Source organism: Trichechus manatus, unplaced genomic scaffold (genome assembly GCF_000243295.1).
Source record: "Trichechus manatus latirostris isolate Lorelei unplaced genomic scaffold, TriManLat1.0 scaffold00068, whole genome shotgun sequence".
Taxonomy (NCBI): domain Eukaryota; kingdom Metazoa; phylum Chordata; class Mammalia; order Sirenia; family Trichechidae; genus Trichechus; species Trichechus manatus.
The window spans coordinates 1,779,088-1,802,806 of NW_004444004.1; the positions used below are offsets into that span (position 1 = coordinate 1,779,088).

The 23,719-nt window shown below is 43.2% G+C and overlaps 1 protein-coding gene across 1 annotated transcript in view; it reads right to left on the bottom strand.

Annotated features, from left to right (window-relative positions):
* The window catches only part of COL4A6 (collagen type IV alpha 6 chain), a 376,063-nt gene that overhangs the window by 55,823 nt on the left and 296,521 nt on the right, over nucleotides 1–23,719 (bottom strand). The window contains exons 4-12 of the mRNA XM_012556521.1: nucleotides 16,876–17,010; nucleotides 16,144–16,188; nucleotides 10,326–10,442; nucleotides 7,866–7,934; nucleotides 6,164–6,199; nucleotides 2,584–2,646; nucleotides 1,723–1,758; nucleotides 1,302–1,343; nucleotides 207–299 (exon numbers count right to left, since the gene is read on the bottom strand). Coding sequence (XP_012411975.1) covers nucleotides 207–299; nucleotides 1,302–1,343; nucleotides 1,723–1,758; nucleotides 2,584–2,646; nucleotides 6,164–6,199; nucleotides 7,866–7,934; nucleotides 10,326–10,442; nucleotides 16,144–16,188; nucleotides 16,876–17,010 — 636 coding nt within the window. The remainder of the gene's footprint in view (nucleotides 1–206; nucleotides 300–1,301; nucleotides 1,344–1,722; nucleotides 1,759–2,583; nucleotides 2,647–6,163; nucleotides 6,200–7,865; nucleotides 7,935–10,325; nucleotides 10,443–16,143; nucleotides 16,189–16,875; nucleotides 17,011–23,719) is intronic.

The following is a 23,719-nucleotide window of genomic DNA, read 5'->3' on the forward strand; positions in this document are numbered from 1 at the left end:
CATGCCAGAAAACATGTGGGTTTTCTCGAGAATTTTAAAAAGCTTTTCATGAGGGACAAAAGAAAGATGGCTTTTTAACCTCACTTCCAAATAAAAATCCATTATTATTCAGAACCCTCTATTCTTCCACTATAGTCTGGTTATTTGAGTTGAGTATCAACAGGAAAAGGCTTACTGACTTTTCCTATTCTTAAGTGTTCACCTACCTTGGATCCTTTTTTTCCTTTTGGAAAACCCATAAACTCTAGCTCTCCCGTAGATGGTGGTGGCCCTGCAGGTCCGGGGAGGCCCACATCACCCTGTAAGACCAAAGGGAACAGTGAGCAAAGCATAAGCCTCACAGACTATTTCTCCAGAGGATGGGCTTATCCTCTGGATGTAATTGACAAGTAAACTGTCCATCACTTTGGCCTCTTCATGCTTACCTTTGCATCAAGGAAACACAGCTATCATTGCCAAGGGGTGAGAACAATTTTAAGCCTGACCAAATGCACTTTGTATCACTAGTGCAGAAGGAGGATGGGAGATGGACGAAAGGAAACCACAGATTGATGGTTGCCACAGTCACGCACAAAAGGGTGTTTAGAAGAGAACATAAAAAGGGTGTTTGAGAAAGGTGAATGGCCACCTCTTGGCAACAGAGATCAAACGCTAATGAGTCCAATCCCTGCCAAGAGCACAAGCAGAGGCAGTGAAGTCCACGTTGGAACATTGGGGGTTAGCTGTGCTCCTTCACAGGGCAGTGTAATCCACAAAAGGCAGCCATGAAGGGTGGGGAGGACAAGCTCTTAGCCTCCCTTGAGGCTGCCCCAAATCACCATACAATTTGTACAGAGGGAAATGAGGGAAATAAAAGGGAATGATGAGATGAGAGAGGCAGAAGGAGAGAGAAGAATGAGGAGGTAGAGAAGGAGGAGGAGAAGGGATGGATGAAAGCAGAAAAGCAGAGAAAAGGAAAGGGAAGGTGACACAATATACAAAACACCAGGAAAATACCTAGGTGGAAAGAAGAGAACAAAGATATTTCGAGAGAATATGTTTGTAAAACACACACACTTCACAGGTGGGAATCGGGGATACTATAAGGCTTGGAAGGAAAAACAACAGCAGCCTATGTGTGGCATGTGCACAAGCAGCCTTCAAGAGATCCCACAAGAGGACCCATGTGGGCTAGGAAATGCTTGATTCCCAAACCAAAGATCTAAATCCCCTTACACAAGCAGGCATATGCATGTCACCAGAGACATGTTTTTTTTTTGGAGCATATGGAATGCAGATTATATTTTCCAAAATCTATTTACCTTGACTCCTTTCTCTCCTTGGAAACCTAATCCCATATTCCCCTGAGGCACAGGGATGCAGGGAGAAAAAACAAAATCAATTACTAAACAAGCTCCAGGAACTTAAAAACAAAAACAAAAACGAACCCATGCTGTCGAGTCGATTTCGACTCAAAGCAACCCTATAGGACAGAGTAGAACTCCCCCACAGAGTTTCCAAGGAGCGCCTGGTAGATTCAAACTGCCGAGCTTTTGGTTAGCAGCCACAGCACTTAACCACTACACCACCAGGGTTTCCACCAGGGTTTCCACCAGGAACTTAAATCATTGGAATAAAGTCTTTTTTACCATAGAGTAGGTTTAATCAAAGCAGTATCTCTTTGGGGGAGGCCAGAATACTTAGGGGTAAGAGGCAAAATGCCCCAAGATAAAGCCTACTTACATCAGGACCAGAGAAACCTGGGGGACCTGGAGGACCCTAGATTCAAAAAGACAGAAAAGAGTTAGTTCTTGGTATTTCAGCCAAAAAGGACACATCCATGTTGGGAAGCACTGGGGATAAGCCTCCCTACCACTTAGGGTAGCCTAGCTTTGATGTAGCAGATTCTAGTTCCTCTTCCCATGGTTCCTTTTTCTTTCCTTCGAACTCTCCCAAATCGACATGATAACTACATTCATGCTAAGATAGTGGAGCTCTCATGTGTCATTACTCCAGATTGGCCAGAAATTTTAATATGCTGATCCTTGGTGAAGCTAAGCCAAAATAATAAGAGGCGGGATTTCATGCACTGGAGAGAGAAAACTCTGGGGACGGGGTTTTCTTAGAACCACATAGATGATTGGCTCTGCTCTTCCTATACTGGTGATGGCAAATAGGCTTGGTCTCGGAAAGACAGGTAGGTAGGAACTGCCCAGGCATAGTGTTGAGAAGGATTTTGAAGATTCCTTCCGGGTTCAGGGTAGGTGGTGGTGGTGGTATGATTAGTTAACAATGTTTGTCATGGGTGAAGGAGTAGAAGGTGGCAATGGATGTGCCAGCTATCTGCCATCCCTGGGCTATACTTTAGGCTGAGCTAGACTGAGAGGCTTTGGAAGCACAGAGTGGATGGTGAGAAAGATTCTGATTTAAAAAAGACAATAAACAGCTCCTAGCAAGAGCATGTTTCACTTTGATCTTCCAAGAATGGAGGCGTCCCTTCTCGACTAGGAGGGTCTACATTTCTATAGGCTTACATTTAATCTATGATGGGGAAAGCAGTCATGTGAATACTATGATCACATATTAGACTTAAGTTAGTCTTACTTGAAAGCCTGGGGATCCTCTGGGTCCTACGGCTCCTGGAGATCCAGGCGCTCCTTTTGGACCCTAGAAAAGTAAGTTTTTACTGAGTTCATACAGCATGACAGTTGCCCGAGAGAAATGAAAACATATCTGTCCATCAGAATTGCACAAGAATGTTCATAGCAACTTTATTCAGAGAATAAAAAATTGGAAATGCCCCAAGTCTTCATTGATATAAGGATGGATAAATAAAGTGGGATACATCCATATAGTGGAATAACTACACAACCATGATGACAATAAAAAGAAACAAACTACTGATACACGAAACAATGTGGATGAAGCTCAAAAATATTATATTCTTAGTTCAATCAAGTATATGAGACCAAATGAGCAACACCTGCCCAAAAGCAAAGACAAGAAGGCAGGAAGGGACAGGAAAACTTGGATGAATGGACATGGGGAACTCGAGGTGGAAAGAGGGAGAGTGCTGACACATCATGGGGATTGCAATCAATGTCATAAAACGATTTGTGTATAAATTTTTGAATGATAAATTAACTTGAGCTGTAAACTTTCGCCTAAAGCACAATAAAAAAAATATGATGCTAAATGAAAGAGCTTAGACCCAAAAGGCTAAGTATTATATTATTCCCTTTATATGGAGTTCTAGAACAGGCAAAACTGCTCTTTGGTGGAAAAAAAATCAGAACAGTGGTTCCTTTTGGGGTAGGGTGATGGCAGGGATTGACTGGGAAGGCGCAGGAGAAAACTTTCTGAGGTGATGGTAGTGTTCTATATCTTAATAGGGGTTTGCGTTACAAAGGAGTATGCATTTGTCAAAACTCAGCAAATGCACATTTAAGATTTGGGCATTTCATTGTATATAAATTTTACATAAAAAGAAAAACTGTAAACAAATACTGAAGTCTAGCTAACGATAGGCATGCTCTAGTATTTAGGGAAAGGGGACTGTTGTCTACAATTTACTTTGAAATGCATCAAAAATAAGATGGACTGATGAACAGACAGAGGGATGGATAGCTGGATGGAAGTGGGATAGAGCAAGTACATTAATGATATGGGTGTTTACTGCAAAATTCATTCAACTTTGCTCTATATTTGAAATTTTTATATTAAAATGTTGGAAAAATAAAACTTAAAAAAAGAAAGCAAAACATTTATATTAACATCAGATAAAGTAGACTTCAAGACAGAATATTACCAGAGATAAAGAGGGGCGTTTCATAATGATACAATAGGTCAATTCATCAAGAAGACATAACAATCTTAAATGTGTATGCACCTAGTACAAGAGCTTTAAAACACACGAAGCAAAAACTAACAGAATTGCAAGGAAAAATAGACAAATCCACAATTATAGTTGGAGATTTTAACACCCCCTCCTTCAGTAATTAATAAAACAAGTAGACAAAAAATCAGTAAGGGCACAGAAAATCCAAAAAACATTATCAAACCCTTGGTCTAATGAATATGCTTTAAATCAACATATCCAACAACAGCAGAACGCATATGCTCTTCAAGTGCAAATGGAACATTCAACAAGATAGACCATATGTTGGGCCCTAAAACAAACCTCAATAAATTTCAAAGAACTGAAATCATATAGACTGTGCGCTCCAAACACAAAGAACTCAAATGAGAAATCAATGACAGGAAGATATCTGGAAATTTGCCAAGTATTTGGAACTTAAACAGTATACTTGTAAGAAATCAGAAAATAATTTGAACTGAATGATAACAACAATAATAATAAAAGCAAGATGGTGAAATCTGAATAGAAACATGATATGGAGAAATGTATGGCCTAGTTGAAAGAGGGGAGTAGTAACAAGGTAACAAGGAGCCCTGGTGGCACAGTGGTTAAGCGCTCAGTTGCCAACCGAAAGGTCAGTGCTTAGAACCCACCAGCCCCTCAGTGGGAGAAAGATGTGGTAGTCTGCTTCTGTAAAGATTACAGCCTTGGAAACCCTATGGGGCGGTTCTATTCTGTTCTACAGGGTCACGATGAGTCAGAATCAACTCGAGGGCAGTGGGTTTTTAACAAGATGATATGTGCCTAGGTAATGGGTGGCAGAGCTAAGAAAGGTCTAGACTTAGAGAGGTAGACAAAGTAAGTGTTCAAAGGTTCCCCAGGAATGTATGATTAGATGAACATTGCTTTAGAAAATAACTAATAATCTTTGGTCTCCTTACTGATCACAAATTTCTTATCAGCCACCAAACATGCCCTCCCCAAATCTAAGTGGTTTGCATATCATACCTGTCTATGTAGATGAACACTGTACTTCTGTGGGCAGGGAAATGAATCCCTAAGAGAAACTATGCAGTGATTATAGTAGAAGTGATTCTATAAATTTAATTAACACAGCATCTAAGCCAATTTTGTTTAGCTCTAGGGGACCTGTATAGCCTTGGCCCTTAGTTATCTCTGTTTTCATGTGTGCTTGTATACATCCTGTTTATGCCTACCTTTTCTCACACTACTCTATTTACAAAGCCTTCTCCCACTTCCAGCCAGTCAAAACACCATCCACATTTCTCAGAAGCTACCTTCTCTGTCTTCAATATAGTCTCCTATAATCTATCCTTAGGTGCACAGCATCTCTTCCTCTAAGCTGTTGTGGAATTCTTAGGCCATATTCCTAATAGTTTTTCACATTCTTGGGGGCAGAGACCGTGTTTACATTGCTTCGGGGATCACTCATAGCATTTTGCTGACAGTAGGTGCTCAGTACCTGTTCAGAAATGGAAGAAGGAAGGGAGGGAGAAAAAGGAGGGAAGGAGGGAAGAAAGGCGGAAGGCAGGAAGACCGGAAGGCAGGAAGGCAGAAGGGGCTTTTCTTAAGCTACTTCAAAGGAAAGTGATGACAATGTGGAATCTCAAGGTGAAAAAAAACTTTTATTAATACAACTTGTGGCCTTTCATGGACTCACTATTATCAAAACAGTCCCTAAATGGAATTACTGAATGGAATACTTTTTAAAGAAACATACTCTATCTACTTCTTTTGTTTTACCCACAGCACTCTGAACTCACAGAAAACTTAGTAAATGCTTCCTGAATGAAAGGCAAAATTGTTTCTGAATACAACGTAGGGTACACATGTAGTCCTTTGACTAAAAGGTCTGAAAGCCTGCCTGTCATTGACTTGAGGTGGACAGTCCGTCCTCTCAGTTCCTTCTCATCAGGAAAATGTCAATAGCATGACCCATTCCACCGCAACTCTCTAGATTTTCCTTCGGAAGATCTAGAAAGACCATGACCATAGAACACCATGGACCAAAACTAAACCAAACCCATTGCTGTCGAGTTGATTCCAACTCACAGCGACCCTATAGGACAAAGTAGAACTGCCCCATATGGTTTCCAAGGCTGTAATCTTTACAGAAACAGACTGCCACATCTTTTTCCCAAGGAGCGGCTAGTGGGTTTGAACTGCTGACCTTTCAGTTAGCAGCTGAGCTCTTAATCACTGCACCACGAGGGCTCCTTTTGAACACCAGGGAGAGAATGAAAAGGCTCCCTCAGTGACTGTTGACTAACCATTGAGAGCTCCACAACATAAATAACAACTTACAGTGCTTCCATCCAGTCCAGGCAGCCCAGGATCTCCCTAAGAAACAGACAAAGAAAGGCAGGACACTCAAGAGATGAATAAGTTAAGCCTGTTGTATTCTATAAACAACTGACCCAAGATGCACAGGGATAGGAACGCATTGCTGAAGCCTGGAATCCTCTGTCAAGGTCTTGTGTTTTAAATAATGCATAAATTGGACATATTCAACCATTTATTTTTTTCTCTAAAAAAATCTGGGTGCTAGAAGACACATATTATAGCCTTGGTTGAACAGGATTTCGTATTTTACTTGGATTAATTAATTTTCACCTTTGCTAGGAACTTATCCATTGGAAACTGCTTCTGCAAGCTGGTGATTTTCCTCCTGTTTCTGGAGGAAAGCACAGCTACCTTCCCGTGTTCCTTCATCCCCAGAGAATCGGTGCCCATATGTATACAATGCAAATCAGACATTTCAAGGGAGAATCAACAGAGCATACAGTCTCTGATTACGTTTTAATTACTCTACACCATCTCAAGTCACTGTATGAATCTGTAATATAACCATCTTGTGGAAACTGCTGTGTTCCATTGGATCCAGTGTCTCGTTGATTTTTGGCAAAACCATTTAAACAATGCTTGTTAAGACAATGGCCATACTTTGCTACCTACTACTCTACCCCACTTGGCTTAAGGTAAAAAACCAGTTCTCAGTAGCATGGAAAGAACACTGCCTGGGTTTCAGCTCTTCGGTGAATTGGCTGTGTGACTCTGAGCAAGTCGCATAATCTCAGTATATTTTAGTCTATCTGTAAAATGAGCAATATGAATCCGACAATCACGAGATCCTTTCCAATTCTAACATTCTATCTTCTGCTATGGCATTTATAGCCACAACCGAAACCTGTACCTTCTCCAGTTCTTCAGCTACCCACCCCCATCATCACCTACCAAAGTGATTTGCAATGTCCCTGTCTCTGTGCATGGATGCAAGACAGAATGGTGCCATCAATTAGCGGAGTGGGCTTGCTGTATCTCCCCCCTCAGAGAGCAGGTGGATAGATTCCCATCTGCCACCAGGGCAATGATGGGCTGGCTCCCTTCCCACTCTGCAAGTGAGTAGGGTCAATCATTTGGAGCCACAGTTTACAGAGGCCCAACAGGATACCAGGCAGCATACACCAAGAGTACAGTCACATAGAATATAGAAGGTTCTTGTGAACTCTGGGAAGAGATGAAAGTTTCCAGCCAGCTACAATGCTGATGGGCAATTTTTGCAGCCAGCCAGGGGCCCATCTAGGGTGATGGGCTGGTGTGCAGGGACAAAGAAGGGTGGGGCCTGGATCCTGGGCTGGTGGCCATGCTGAGGTAGGCAGAGACATACATGGCTTCAAACCAAGGTATGCAGACATCAAGGATTCTAAAATAGACAAAAGGTATCTGCCTCCAGGAAATGTCTTAGCTTGTCAAAGAAAATGATACCCATGCAAACTGTTTGTTTGCTGATCTGTCTCCTATTTTTTGGTATAGATCCTACAAAGCAAACATCTTTGACAGTATAGTTGCAAACATTTCTGTCAATGTTTCCACCACAAAAAGTTCCAGATCCTTTTAAATTCAGCTTGGTCTGCTCCTAGTTCTGGAAATGTTTTTACTAGAGGTGGTGTCCAATCCCAGGGAACTGAGCATACAGCCTACTCAGTTGTCTGCTAGAGGCTCTTACCTTCATTCCTTTAAGAGTACCTTGGGCAAGAACAGGATTGCCTTTAGAGCCTTTCTGACCAGGGATACCCTGAGTAAAATAATAAGAAAAATTTGTGAAGAAACGCACACACATATAGTTTTGTTAATAGTACGATATGGTCAATTAGAGGATGAAACAGGAGGAGCCTGAAATTATGTAGCAAAATTGGCTGTGCTAAGGGGCAAAGCAGATCTCCTGAAACGGTGTCCTGTCTCAAAGCAGTACGCCCACTCCCCCGCCCCCAAACTCAGGGGTCTATAAAGAGATGGGGGTTAGAAAATAGGACACTGCATCTTTCAGAGTATTGTTCTGAACATCCACATATAACACACATTATTCATATGCCTACAGCTCATCTGCTCCACAGGTATAAGTCAATGAAAGGGCCCTTATCTAGGACCGAAGTCAGCAAAACTTTTCTGTAAAGAGCCAGAGAGTAAATAATTTAGGCTTTGTGGGCCACATCCAGTCTTTGTCCCATCTTCTTCTTTTTACTTTGCAACCTTTAGAAAATGTAAAAACAGGCCACAGGCCACAAGCCCATAGGCCATAGTGTGTAGACCCCGGTCTAGGAGATATCTACAACACCATCTCTACCTTGTGCTTCTACCAGGCAACTTCATCTTCAACCCTATCTATGAGGCCTGCGTGTCTCATTGTTAACATGAAAAAAAATTCAAAGTACTCCCAACCCCAGTCTTTCAACGAGATTTTTTGTTGTCTCAGTGGCAAATGCTGGCTTATGTCTGCTAGATGTTGTCTTTCTGGGGAAAATCAAAGTCCTTACACCTAAGGGGAAGTCAGTGCTAGTACTGGAGGTAGGGATAAGCTTTTGCGACTGAACTGTTCACTGAATGATCGATTCCTTGAGCTCAGAGAAGGTAAGTGTAATAAAAGAACAAAGTGGCTCCAGAAACACAAACCCGTTTCTTTCCTAACACTGCCTGGTTCCTCTTATTCTTATGGCCACTAACTCTCATCAGAAAAGCTTTAAAGAAGCCAACTAAATGGAGGTCAGCTCAGGATTCAGCAAGGGGTAAGGTTCAGCTTAGTAAAACAATATCCCAGTTCCTACTTAGGCTCTAGGTGAGGTTTACGGACAGGATTAGGTTTCTGCCCTTGTTCTTTGTCTATCTGGGGATGCTGATCACCGCAAGACTTCTTTTCTCTCTCTAGGAGGCAGCATCTCACCGCTTTGCTGAATTCCCAGTCTCTTAACACAGATGTGTTTGTTCTCCTCCCCTGTTGCCATGGCAGTGGTTGGAGGCCTTTGTGACTCACACAGTTCATTCTGTTAGGAACACATCTTTCTCCCCACTCCACCCCTGCAGCATATTGGTTCAGTCCTTAGATGCCAGGGTCCTTTATGCCAATCTGGGGCTTGTGCTTTTTCTGTCTGTCTCACATTCTCACATCTATACCCACATCCACACCCACAACCTGGTCCTTGAAGGGAGTGTTGCTCCTTTTTCAATAAAGCACCAATTGATTCATGAAGCTATGGAATCTGCCTAATGGATAGTGTGACTTCTAGCTAAATAGTCTCATATGAGTATCCTCATTAGTTTAGATTATTTCAATTGAAGTTAAGAATGGGCTTGAATTGTGTTATTTTTCTCTTTCCAGCCACTTGTAAAAGCAGCCTTGAAAGGGTATAGTATCTACTAGAGATCCTTTAGATCCAAATATCTGAGCCCTATCTAGATGAATGGGATTAAATAAAAGTGGTGACACCAGGATCTAATAACTGTCTTATTAATCCCAGAACCAAGGGCTATGATGAGGGGGAAGCAACCTCCACCAGTGTAGAGCTTCTCAGCCTTGTTACTATTGACATTTTGGGCCAGATAATTCTCCTTTTTTGGGGGGGTGTCCCATGGATTGGATTGTAGGATGTTTAGCAGCATCCCTGGCCTCTACCCACTAGATACCAATAGTATACATCCAGTTGTGACAACCAAAAATGTCAATAAAAATTGTTAAATGTTCCCTAGGGGGCAAAACTGCCCTTGGATAAGAACCACTGGTTTAGACTAAGCTTGCCAAGCCCTTTGAGTTCTTGTTAGTGCTTCGATAATCCCACGTAAGTCTTCCAATTACTGCATTTCCCAATATCTTCTGATGTGGGAACATGTCAAATAGCCCAAGCATATACTTTACTCTGAAATTTACTATAGTCTTTAACAATCTTGCCAACTCTAAAAGTATCTTTTTTTAAAAAATCCTAAGTAGTATAACATGTGTACACCCTATTGAACTGGTATTTCTTCTTTAGACTTTTCATGTTAGAGTGTTGCAAGTATAGACTCCTCCACTAGACACAAGGCTATAGTGGCTGCCCCATAGATGCTTAATGAAGTCTCCAGATAGGCAGTAAAAGGGCACACTTGGAGGCAAGCAAAGCCGTTTGACATGATGTGCAAAGATTTGGCAGCGTACAGGTGGTCCAAGAAGCCCAGGGTAGCCATCAGGGCCCGGAAATCCAGCAGCTCCTTGAGTTCCATTACAGCCATCCAGACCAGGTGGGCCTCTGGGCCCTGGCTGTCCAGGGTGGCCCTGTTCAAAGAGAAAAAAGGGATCAAGTCAGCACAGGACTATCAGCTCCACAATGAGAGAAACCAAGTATGCTGTCAAATTTCAGCTCTTTGTTCACTCTCTCAGCCCCAAATATGTGCTCTTATATCTTTCCTTTATACCCCGGTATATATGACTGATGATAGCTCACTGTTATCCCTCCCAAAAGGATCAGTAATAGGATCCAAGCTGAAATTCAAGGGATAAAGCATGAACAGATGGGACACCCAGACTGTTGCAACTTCACCTTCCCTGGGTACAAAGATGTACTAAGATGGGGTTTAGCTGTCTGGTAGCTAAGCTACTACAAATAGGGAGTCATGCCAGGCCTTGGGATTCCTTGGCTCAGACTGGAAACCGGGCAGCCTGGCATGGCTTTCTGTACTGGAAACTCTGCATGAGAAATGGTGCTGGATTTTGGTCAGCAGAACAGAAGCAGTTCCCACAGTACCTCCTCTCCTGGGATTCTAGTCCTAGGAAAGTCGCTCAGTTAAAAAATAAGCAAGTCTTGGAATAACTACACTCACTTTGTCACGATCCCATGTCAGGCTATTGCTTCCGGTAGGGAACTCTATCTTCTCCCCTCCTCCATACTCACTACTAAGGCAGTTGTTTTGCTGGGGAATGAGTAATCATTCTATATAGTTGGTCTGAGTTCAATAGTTGCCAGGGTCAGGCTTCCTTGGTGCATAGAGTCTGCCTTTTTGTATGGTAATATATATGTTTTAGTCTATCAAAGGTGGGTTGTGTGTTGGGTCTGGAGCAAAGAGATGACCTGAAAGAACAGAAATCTAGACTGGTCAATAAAAGGTAGACACCTTTCCCTTTTTAAAGCCAGGTATATATGTTTAATGATTTGAGGAAAACATGCCATGTGTTCAAAAGTTAACTTTGCAAATCACGAGAGCAAGCAACCTTTTGTCAGATACTTCTTGAGAAAATGCTCCATAGAATTCTGTTTCATTCTTATTATAGTTCTACGAGGTAAGGAGACTGTTAACAGAAAAGTGTGAGTCTATGCTGCTTGCTAGAGGTTAACTAGGGGTTGTCTCTCAGCAGGTTAACAGGGATAAGTTAAGGCAAGACAACAGGCTGGCTTAGCACCAGGGATCTTCCTTACTCCTGGGACCTTGCTTTTCTTTTATACCAAAAACTTTGCCTGGAGTCTTACCCTTTGATGCCCACAGTTTTTACTTTAGTCTGATACGTCTCTAGCTTTCTTGCCTGCAGGGCTCCATAGGTACCTGTTTAATCTTTCCTACCTTACCTGAATTCTCTGGAATTAACTGTTGACTTCTGACTTATACTCTTTCCTGCAAACACTGTGGGATGGCGGATAAATCATGTTTTGAGCCAGTCAGACTTGTGTTCCAATTTCAGCTATGCACTCCCTAGCCTGAGCCTCAGTTTCCTCATCTGTAAACTTGAGGTGAATAATATCTACCTCATAGGGTTGTTGTCAACATTAAAAATGAATAAGGCCTACCTCACTGGGTTATTGTTAAAATTAAATGAGATTAGATTTACTAAATGGTAAGTCTTCTTCTCCTAGACAAATCAGTAAGGAGAAACCACAGGGCTGAGTTCTACCTCTCTCAACTCTGTATCACAGCATTTCTAGTCCATTCCCTTTTCTGGTCATAGCTAATGATTTCACATATGTATGTGCCAGCTCTCCAAGAGAGTGTAACTCTTCGAGGGAGGAAACCATGGTTCTATATAGCTAGAAGGGACTGAGCACACAGAATAGGAAGATCTGCTGTATTCCCAAAAAGCAATGTTCCTCAGAACCCAGATTCAAAGGAAACATTTCCATTTGGTGTGTGGTACATGTTCACTTTGAGGACATAAATGTGGTATGTTCGTTTACAAGTCTCTAGGCAGGGAAATGTTTGAGATTGACTCCACGGGAAAAGCTAAACATCAAATGTAAAGGACAAGTTGAAAACCTCTGCTCCCATTTATTTGAACGAAAACAATTGATAAACACACATGTCTTGCAGATACCAACAGCCCCAACTCACAGCTGTGATATCATTAAAAACCACAGCTCTATCATCCCTGGTCTACGTTGTTCTAATGTTGAGTATCTTGACGAATCTTATTTGTTCATTCTCGCAAATGGCTATTGCACCCCTTAGTGCAAAGACTTAGATTATCATAAAATGACTATTCACCCATTCATGTTGAGACTGTCTATATGAGAGCAAAAATAGAGTTTTAGGACCAGAACAAGTGACACATATGTTAATGATCACCTAATATTAAGAGGGGAACCAGATCTGTGCAGTGATCCAGATTAGTAAGATGTGTTGGGAAAGCTGTTGGTTTCAGCCAAATTGCTTAATAAGCGCTGCTAAAAGTTGAACAAAGTAATTAGTCTGACTGGGCCTAGGGTGTCTGTGTTTTCGTCTGTCAGAAGGAGTCTTGCCAGTCTGAAAACTATTGCTTTATAGGCACTAGGGGTTGAAATCAGACCCCAAAATATTGTTAGAGCTCCTACTATATGCTCCGGGGCTATGGTGGTTCAGTGGTAGAATTCTTGCCTTCCATGTGGGAGACCCAGGTTCGATTTCTGGCCAATGCACCTCAGGCACAGCCACCACTGATCTGTTAGCGGAGGCTTGTGTGTTGCTATGATGCTGAACAGGCCTCAGCAGAGCTTCCAGATTAAGACAGATTAGAAAGAAAGGCCTGACAATCTACTTCCAAAAATCAGTCAATGAAAACCCTATGGATCACAATGGTTGGATCCTGTTGTGCATGGGGTCTCCATGAGTTGAGGGCCAACTCAATGGCAGCTAATAACAACTATATAACAAGTTCAATTCTAGGAGTTTTGGAGCCTCTGAGAGTAGCAGAAGGCATATAGTCTGTGCTTTCAAGGAGCTAGTATCCTAGTTGGGGATATAAGACTATTACACAAGACAATCAATAAATACCATGAGGCCATATGTGATGTGGAGCTGGATGGTGTGGTACAGACAGCAAAGGTTCCTGGGAGATTAGAGATGGAAGAGAGAGGGAAGCATTGAACAGAAGGTGCTCAATACATATGTCTTGAATAGCTGGAAGACAGGGAAGGAAGGAGGGAGATGGATTTCATAGAGGAAGTCAAGCTTGGAGCCTGAAGCTATAGCAATCAAAAATCAAAAGAAAACACATACAACCTTTGGTCAAAGGATGGATCAAGGGGGAGGGGACTTCTATAGGGAGGAGCTAGCTCATTTGGAGGAGTCTGGGCAGCTGAAACTCATTCTACCAGGCAATGAAGCCCCCAAAAGAAGTGATCAATTCCTGCAAGCTCTAGGACTTTCCTGGCCACAAGTTGGAGGCAGTAGTGTCCAGCTGGACTCTGGGGCAGGTTCCAGTTCAGAATTGGAAACAGCCTCTGCCTGACAGGATTCACTTCCCTCCAGCACCCACTAAAAAGCGACTGCAGGAGGAAGGGCACACTCCTGCTGCAAGCTCCAAATCTCCCACTCATCTCCAGCAAAGCCAGATCCACAGGATGAATGGAAGAGGCTGCCTCCAGTTTGATAGCTTCCCTCACCCACTGGCTCCCAGATGACACCCACTCTGAGGGGAAACTCTGGCCAAAGTGGCCAGAGGAACACAGCCATGAGAAAATGCCAGGGATGCCATAAAAGGGCAGCCAAACCATCCACTTACTTCTCCACTGGCTCATTTCTCGGCATTTCGAAGACTCTGCAGTTAAATAAATCTGACAGCTGACTTGTTGAATAAATCTGACAGTGGCTTTGTTGATACATGTAACAAATATAAGGTAAGTGAGACTTCTATTCTCTAAACCCATAAATGTCTACTAGATTTGGGAAGAAAATGGATCGAATGATAATATCTTTGAGGGCAGAGCTATATGCTTCCTCTGTATCCCCCATAGTAGAGTGCTAGCACATATCAGGTGTTTAAGAAATACATATAGGTTGGCACAAAGAGATTTGAACCCCCTTCCTTGATACTAGATGAGAAGTCTAGGGCTTACTAAACTGTACTTTGATGGGGTTCAGAAGAACCCTTCAGAGGTTGTGGGAAAGATAAAATCAAGCTCTAAGGACTTCCCTGAAACAAAGGAGCTCCACTTTTTTTCTGTTTTATATGCTGAGCTTCCACATGATTCTGTTCTTTTAAACAAGATTCGAAAACCACTGCTATAGACAAACACAGTCTAGATTAAGAATTAACTATAAAGAGAAGTGGAAAGGGACATAACTAAAAAGTGATAGCCAGCAAGTTCCAAATATTCTATTTCAAAGGCTGGCGAAATGTTACCGTGGAATCTCCAGAGTGGAACAATTAGGGATATAGGACAGAAATGGAGAAACTAAGGGATTGAGTCAGATGGAATGGGAAAAGGAGTTGTCGGGTGCCATCTTTAGAGTACTCACTTTGTCAAAACTAAAGGGAAATACACTCTAAAATGAGATGGTGCTGAAGAGGAAATATTACTGGAAGGAAATGTACCAAGATGTCACTAATGGTTGTCTGGATGGTATAATTATAAGTAATTTTCCTTCCTTGTACTTTCATGTACCTTCTTAATTCTCCTATAATGGGCATGTAATTGTTTTCAAGTAGAATAAAATGTTATTATTATTTTTTCATTTTAGAAAAGAAAGAAAAACATTAAGGCCAAAGAGCAGGAGATGAGACGGTAGAAGCAGACCATGTTTGGCTTTGGACAGAGTGTGTAGTCTACTGCCTTGTCTTCACGTAACATGGATCCACTGGGAGCTAACATGTGCTCAGCCCTGTACACCGTCCAGCAGGCACAGAAGAATGTGGCTCCTGTCTTCAAAGGCCTCACTATCTAATTTGGAAGCCTGTGAAATGACTACATATATTTTGTCCCCATTGTATTATCTGTGCCTGGCACAGTGTGGGACACAGAGTAAGCACTCAGTAAATGTTTGTTGAAAGAATAGATGAGTGAAGCACATGAGAAATTGCCCAGATTATAAGACAGAATAGACATTAAGTTCTACATTCCATGGCACAGAATGCTGTATGTATAAGAATGTGTGTGTGTGTGTGCATAAAACAGGGCTTGGCTGGAACACAACAGGAGAAAACAAAGTCTTGAAAGTCTTTTACTACCTTTCTGTCTTCCTTCTCTCAGCATTCCCCTTTCATGCAATGCCCTCATGGGTCCCTTGGAGATCCAGGCTCTCATGTGGCATTGTCTCTGCACTTCAGAACCAGGTCCTCATCCCCAACCAAAGCTCCCCCCAACCCACAAGACATAATTAATTTTGCTAAGTTATCAGTGGTTTCTTATGGCTGCTCACGTCCCCTCAGCCCCCAACTATCTGATTTAAGGCTGCCTATACCTTAATCTGGAGCCCTAGTGGTGCAGCGGTTAAGAGCTCAGCTGCTAACCAAGGGTCGGCAGTTCAAGTCTACCAGCCCCTCCTTGGAAACCCTATGGGGCAGTTCTACTCTGTGCTATAGGGTTGCTGTGAGTTGGAATCAACTTGACAGCAATGGGTTTGGTTTGGTACCTTAATCCAAGTGTGTGTGATCACTGCCCTTCAAATGTCACCATGTATATCACTTGACGCCAAGCATGCTTGCATGAGACGGCCTGTGGTTAAGGCCAAAGTTCTTGAGCTAGGAGGCAGAGCCTAGAAGATACTAAAAATGCCTCTGTGGACACACTCACCGGAATCCCATTGATGCCAAGAAAGCCAGGAACTCCCATGGGACCCTAAAGAAAGGGGTAGGGAAAGGAATATAAGAAACAATCCAGCTGATTTCCATTAGATTCAGTGTGTTTGTTCCTGTGATTCAATGACCTAAGTTGTTAAGAAGTGCTTTGTACCCCCCTCCCGACATGGTATTGTGTTGTTCCCTACTCCAGTTCCCAAATGATCATTTGCCTCTACCTGTGGTCTTCGGTAGGTCTGTTTTCTGAGACCAGGTCTTGTCTTAGGCAGGGAACATGAAGAGCTGCTAAACTCAGCCAGCCAGCCACCACAATATTATCCATCTCCATCTCCCTTCTTGCAGCTCTTTCCCTATACTCATGGCCCAGATTGCTTCTAAGCATTCTGAACCCTTGCTTTCCAGTCTCTTTGCTTGGATTCTTGATCTCTACTACCCAGATGAGACTTCTGACCCATGCCTGGTTTAAACCCACATGACTTACCACCACAGTGAGCCCATTTGTTTAACAAGTAGGTAAAACATTCACTTCATGGCTTTGCCTACCATGGGAGTCGCTCCCCAAATGGGCAAACATTAGCAGCACATCACCCAGCCCATCTCTTATTAAAGCATGTAGCCTGGTACCAAAGTTTTCAGGAATAGTATTATTTCCATAAATGAGTAGAACTGAGATTTAGCACACGTGTGTCCCATGCATCAAAGGAAAATTAAGCTTTGGTGTACTTACCTTATCTCCTTTTTCTCCATATGGTCCCAGAGAGCCCGGGGAGCCCCTTTCTCCTTTCAACCCTGATAAACCAATAGGGCCAGCAAATCCTTGAGGACCTGTTGGACCTTGAATTCCAATTGGTCCAGGTCGCCCCTGAAATGGACAGAAGAAGTGCAGTTGGTCAATAGTGGACTTCACATCAATATTTCCAATTTTCCCATGCACAAAGAACACTGTCATCACTTCACTAAATAATTTTGGCTTAGAGATCTGTGAGTCATGCCAAAGTTCCAGACATGTATCAGAAAAGGCTATTTTAGGGGCTGCTAAGCTTATTTGGCTAGAACACATTTTATAAGCACATTTAATAAGATTCATGTGCACCAAGATCCTTCAACTTTGTACTTCTTAGGAGATTAGTTATTCGGACTGGATGATGATGTCCTCTTCCTAGTTAATGCCAGGCCATCCATCAGATTGTCAAAATAGTGAACAAACAGGACACTGGAGAGCATCATGGCATTTTATAACTCGTGTCCAAATGGCTAACCATATGCTTGCAGTGAAGCCCAGAAAAGGCTACACCTAAAGAACACTGCCCCAGGGGCCCAGAGAGGGGAGAATCCAGAAACCCACGAGCTGACTCTTTGGTGGACCCCATCAATACACCTGGAAACAGACATTCACAGGGCACACACACACACACATACAAACAGTCACATATATACACACACCTATTGTTTATTTGCTCTCCTTCTCTATCCTTCTCTCTTTCTCTTTACCCCCCTCCCACATCTATACAATTTGAATGTGTAAAATATAAGGAGCCTGAGAGTATCCATTAAGTATCAATTATGATAGCAAGAGGGAGCAGCCTGAGATTTTGAAAGCCCTGGTTGTAAAGTGTCAGGTAACAATTAAGTCTGAGAGTTCAGGCTGACATTTTAAAGCCCACTGAGACAGTGAATTAACTCCAGTGGGTGTGACAGAGGCAGACTAGTCTATCATTTAGAACAAATCCCAGTAGGGACGAATTTTTCTTGGCAGAAAAATGAAAACCATTAGTAATGTGCATTACCTCTCAGAGACCACAACACTATCGCAGGTAGAAAGCCTATTTTCATAAATGCTTCCTATCTCTACCTCTCGGCCCCTTTCCTGTCTGTCCCCAATCTCCTACAGATCTGTGAAAAACTCCAAAGAAAGCACATTAAATATGCCCTTTAATATTCATTCACCTTCACGGTTTACATTTTTAAAAAGTTGAAAGCAGAACAGATGCTTTATGCGGTAGCTAGAGTCACACATCAATGGGCTCAAACATAGCAACGATTGGGAGGACCAGGCAGTATTTCGTTCTGTTGTACACAGGGTCGCTACAAGCAGGAAACAACTTGATGGCACCTAACAACAGTCACATACTATACATGCAAGTGGCCACCAGGTCCACGAAGACCTAGGACTCTTGCAAAGAAGTAAGAGATGCTCGGCCCAAGGAGATGTAATTCTCTGGGGCAACACCTACCACTCAACCTTCCCCAACACCCAACCTGCGGCCTACAGACTGCAGGCTGCAAACGGTTTAACAGGGCTTCCTTCTGGGAAGTAGGAATGACGGAAGTGGGGAGTGAGCTCTTACTCTTGACACTGTTAGTGCACATTTTGTTTACAATGATTCTGTTATTATTCATGTAATTTTTACAGAAGTCAATCTATAGAAAGAAACATATGAAAAAGAGAAAGAACAAGACTTTTAAATAGTGCTGGGGTGCTGTCGAGGGTTAGTGAAAACGTCTAAAATGTGGGCCTAGCTTTCAAAACTAATGTTTACAAAATGACAGCAAACAGTACAAGTCCAGAACAGCCCATAAGTGCCGCAGGAACACAAAGGAAGGGATGGCCATGGAGGGTTTGTGGAATGCTGACTTTTTGTCCATGGCTGGTGGGGAGGCGGAGTCACGGGCCCGATTGGAGATGCGTAGTGGAAAGTTGAAGACTTGATGTGGTAGGAAGTAGGGAACCCGTAGAGGTTTGGGAACAGGGGTGCAACGTGGGGAAAGCACTGTTTCAGGGCTGAAACTCATCCACAAGCATTCAGGAGAACATGTGTGTGTCAGCATGAGGCCAGGGCAGCCTGCCTGAGGCTGGAACAAGGGAGGCAGATAAAAACCAGCTGTTGGGGAGGAGGGGCCTGCTCAGTGGGCAGATGAGGGGCAGGAGGGGGTTGCTGAGGCCATGTTATTTCTAGAAGAGAGGATCCAAATCTGAGCCCTGCCAAAAGTTTTCCCGCATCAAAGGAGGGGGTGGGGAGCGTGATAAACCATTTAACAGCTACTGAGAGAGCGGATTGTGGGGTGGCCCAATTCCCATTCTGCTCACAACACCAGAGGAGCGTGAGTAGTGCCCGGGGTGGGAACAGGGAGGGGCTGGAACACTCCAGCTCTGGTCCCTCGCCTTTGAGAGCACATTCTGAGAAAGGGTAAGCAAGGAGACTTAGAAGTGAGGCAATTCTAGGGCTGGACTAAATAGGAAACCTGATTACATCCAGAAAAGGCAGGGTTCCGCGGCCTGCTTCCTTTCTCTTGGCTGGTGTGGTGGTGGTGGTGGTGGAGGTGGTGGTAGTGGGGAGCATGTTGAATTTGCCACACGGTCTCACAGCAGACTCTTCCGTTCCAGCCACAGAGCTTAAAGTGAGTCTCTTAATAACTCATGGATATTTTTTTTTAAATTCTAACTCTTTTCCCAAAGGTGCACTTGAAAGAGTGGGTGCCCCTTGGAGGAACGTGTACTTCTAGGCTGGCCACAGGTGTTTGGGTTGGTGGACATGTCAGCGGCCTGGCTAGAAACCCCTGGGACTGACCGAAAGGCCAGAAGCAAGGCCTGTGGGATGTCTCGAGGCCTCTGAGGCACTGCTGGCCCAGAACTGCCTCCTCAGCATGGTTCCAAGCCCATTTGGATCCTGCAGTCACAGGATATGAGAGAAGGATACGAAGTCCTTTCATACAGTGGCACAGAGCACCGCTAATAAATGAAAATGGCAAAGGGGTTGTGGGTTGTTTTGCCAGCCATCTCTAGATCTGCTTACTCTGTGCTTATAGCTGTGTGAACTTTTTTCCCTTGTCTCCATGCACAGGGTTTCTGTCTCAGCACCCAGAGTATTGCTGCAGCTTAATACTAAATCAATGATGACCTGCTTTTTTTTTTTCCCTCCAAAGAAGCAACCGGTGACACTTTTCATAATGGCCAGCAGAGGTCAGTGTGAGAACATAGAGGCTACAGACAAGCAGGTGGATGGGTGGGCCTCTCCCATCACGGAGAGAAAGAAATCAAACCAGTGTCAGCGAAGTCACAGAATGTGTGAGCAGGTAGGGCTCTTCTTAGAGATTGTCCCATCCAGGCTTTATTTTAGACATGGGAATAAAAAAGAGGCCGAGAGAGGAGGAAGGAATTGGTTAGGTCACATAGGTAGTGAGGAATGGTGTGGGACTCAAATCAGGCAGCTTGCTGCTAGCACCGGGCTGTTTCTCTGTTTGCCAGTGTCAGATGTCTTAGGGGGTCCTCAAGGCAACCTCCCCAACCTGGGTGCACCCCTGGGAGTACCCCCATCAGCAGGCTGCAGTAGCCAGATGCTCACACATCATTTCTCTTTCCCTAACCTTGATCATTTCACAGAACCAATCTGAAACACTATCACTGTTTGGACTGCTAGCAGAATTTCAATGGGCTTGGACCAATGCCCTGCCCTGATACATGTCATTTATTTTGGCAAATAGACCCAGACAGGGCAGAAGGGACTCCTCTAAGTCTTTCCAACAAGCTATCCTGCCGCCATCTGCTCGGGACTTTAAATATGCACATCAGGGTCTAATTCTCAAGGGAATGAGCTGGGGTTTGTGCTTAAGGCCAAGAGCTGCAGGTTCGAAATTGTAGCCCAGGCTGCCTGCCTCTTGTTGACCACAGTAGGTTGGGGTCAGTATGGAGTTTAAGGTCACCTATGATCAGATCACACCCACAACCCCAGCCCCAGATGAATGAGAAAGAAATGGCCTGTATATAAAGTAGTACATATATGCAGAAATGGCATCTAAGAATCTTAAAAGCACAGACATCAGACTAGGTAGGAATATGAAACTGGTGGAAGGGCTAACTTTTCATTGCTGACTCCTTTTCATACTTTCCTCAAGGTTCCAGTATCCTTTTCTCATAAAGTTAAAATTTATTTGTTCCTAAGGAAGAACCTGAAACTCATTCTCACTGAGGCATAAATGACTAACAACAGCTTAGAGCACTACTTCTCTAAAGGGGATTTGTATTTTAAAGGTGAGCAAAGCTTTAAGCTAAGGGATGAAAATGATATTTATGAAGCAAGGAAAGGGGCTTCCGAAGGCTCTAGCTATAACCCAGGAGGTGATGCAGTGCTGTTGGGTGGTATCATGGTTCAGGCCCTGGAGTCAGCCCAACCTGGAGGCAAATTTTGTCACTGCCACTTAACAGTTGTGTGACATTGGACAAGTGTCTTAATCACCAGGGGTTCAGCGGGGACAACAGTAGTTCTTGTATAGGATTACTGTGAGCATTTAAGTGAGTCAATGAATGTAAAACACCTGGCAGATAACACTAAAGTCAGAAACTCAGGAGTCCTCCATGACCTCCCCCGACCCCTTCCTTTATCTCCCACATCCAATCCATCAGCAAGGACTGTCAATTCTGTCTCCAAATATATCTTAAACATGTTGCTATGAGTTGGCTATATCCATGGCCTTATTTCAGGTCTTTCTCACCTCTCCCCTAGAGTGATACCACAGCTTCCTAACTGGTCTGCCATCCTCTAATCTTGCTTTACTCTCGCCTAGCATCCTGCCCCAGGGCCTTTGAACATGCTGTTCCCACTCTACTCTCCTGGCTAGCCCCTATTCATTCTCCAGGCCCCAATCAAGATATCAGCTTCTTTTCAGGGGACATCTAGGTCAACTGGCATAACAAAGCTTATTAAGAAACTGTTCTGCATCCTCCTTTGGTGAGTGGCGTCTGGGGCCTTAAAAGCTAGTGAGCTGCCATCTAAGATGCATCATGTTTTGTTTGCAAAGATACACACACCCACCCCATTGGCTAATTGAAACTTTTGGAAAGACACCTCCTAGAGTGCTGAAGTTAACTCTTGCTAGACAACAGTTTGCATCCCTCCCACCTACCTGTTCATTCATATTTCTCTTCTAAAACATAATAATGACCTCCTTTGACCAAGTGCTTACTAAATGCCAGACACTATACGTAAGTCATCTCCTTCAATCCTCTAACAGATCCAATAGGTGGGTATTAGCCTGATTTTACAGATGAGGAAACTGAAATACAGAGAAGATGGGGGCAGTGGTGGTTCAGTGGTAGAATTCTCTCCTTCTATGGAGGAGGCTCTGGATTGATTCCCAGCCAATGCACCTCAAGCGTAGCCACCACCTGTCTGTCAGTGGAGGCTTCTACGTTGCTATGATGCTGAACAGTCTTCAGTGGAGCTTCCACTCTAAGATAGACTAGGAAGAAAGGAAGGCTTGATGATCTTCTGAAAATCACCCAGTGAAAACCCTATGGATCACAACAGTCTCTTCCCATTGTGCATGGGGTCGCCATGAGTCCAGTTAAACTCCACGGCAGCTAACAACAATGACAAGTAACTTGACTGACACCACACAGCAATTAATTGGTGAAGCCAGAGGCCAAACCCAGGTCAGCCTGATACTAAAGCCTCTATTCTTCTGCCCATCTAACATTACTTCTCTGTGTTGAAGAATGCTCTGAATGTGGAAGCACAAACCCACTTGAAGGGGGCAGTAAGAGCTACTTTGAGCAGGAAACATCATTATTTTCACAGATACCAGAACAACTGATCTCAATCTGACCAAAATTTTCACTGGAATAGGTACTATCCAATAGAAATTCACGTCCTGGAATTCTTAAATTAAGTCATAAATGCACTTCAAGGAATGGCATTCTCAAAAACTTAAAAAGATGGGGAATTTCTTACTTTTTGTTCCACAATTAAAGTGACCTCCTTAATCGGTCTATGGGCAATGGACACTTTTAAAATATATATATTTTATCGTGTTTTAGGTGAAAGTTTACACAGCAAATTAGGTTCCCATTTAACAATTTTTATACAAATTGTTCTGTGAAATTGGTTACAATTTCCACAATGTGTCAGCATTCTCAGCATTTCCATTCTTTTTGTTCTGTTTCCATTGATCTAGCTTCCCTGCCCCTCCTTGCCTTCTCATCTTTGCTTTTGGATAAATGTTGACCATTTGGTCTCATATAGTTGATTGTTTAAGGGACCACATTACTTACAGGTGATATTGTTTATTTTATACGCAAATCTATTATTTGGCTGAAAGGTGACCTCCAGGAGTCGCTTCAGTTCCAAGTTCAAAGGTTATCTTAGGGTGATAGTCTTGGGGGTTCCTCTGCTCTCTACTGGTCCAGTAAGTCTGGGCTCTTTCAGGAATTTGAATTTTGTTTTACATTTTTCTCCCATTCTATCCAAGACTTTCTATTATGTCCCTGATCAGAAAGGTCGGTAGTGGTAGTCGGGTACCATCTAGTTCCAGTCTCAGGCTAGAAGAGGCTGTGGTGCGTGTGGACTATTAGTCCTGTGGACTAGTTTCTTCTTTGAGTCTTTGGTTTCCTTCATTCTTTTTTGCTCCAGTTGAGCAGAGACCAATAGTTGTATCTTAGATGGCCACTCGCAAGCATTTAAGACCTCAGATGCTACTTACCAAACTAGGATGTAGAACATTATCTTTATGAACTATGTTATGACAATTGACTGAGTTGTCCCACGAGACTATGGTCCTAAGCCTTTTAACCCAGT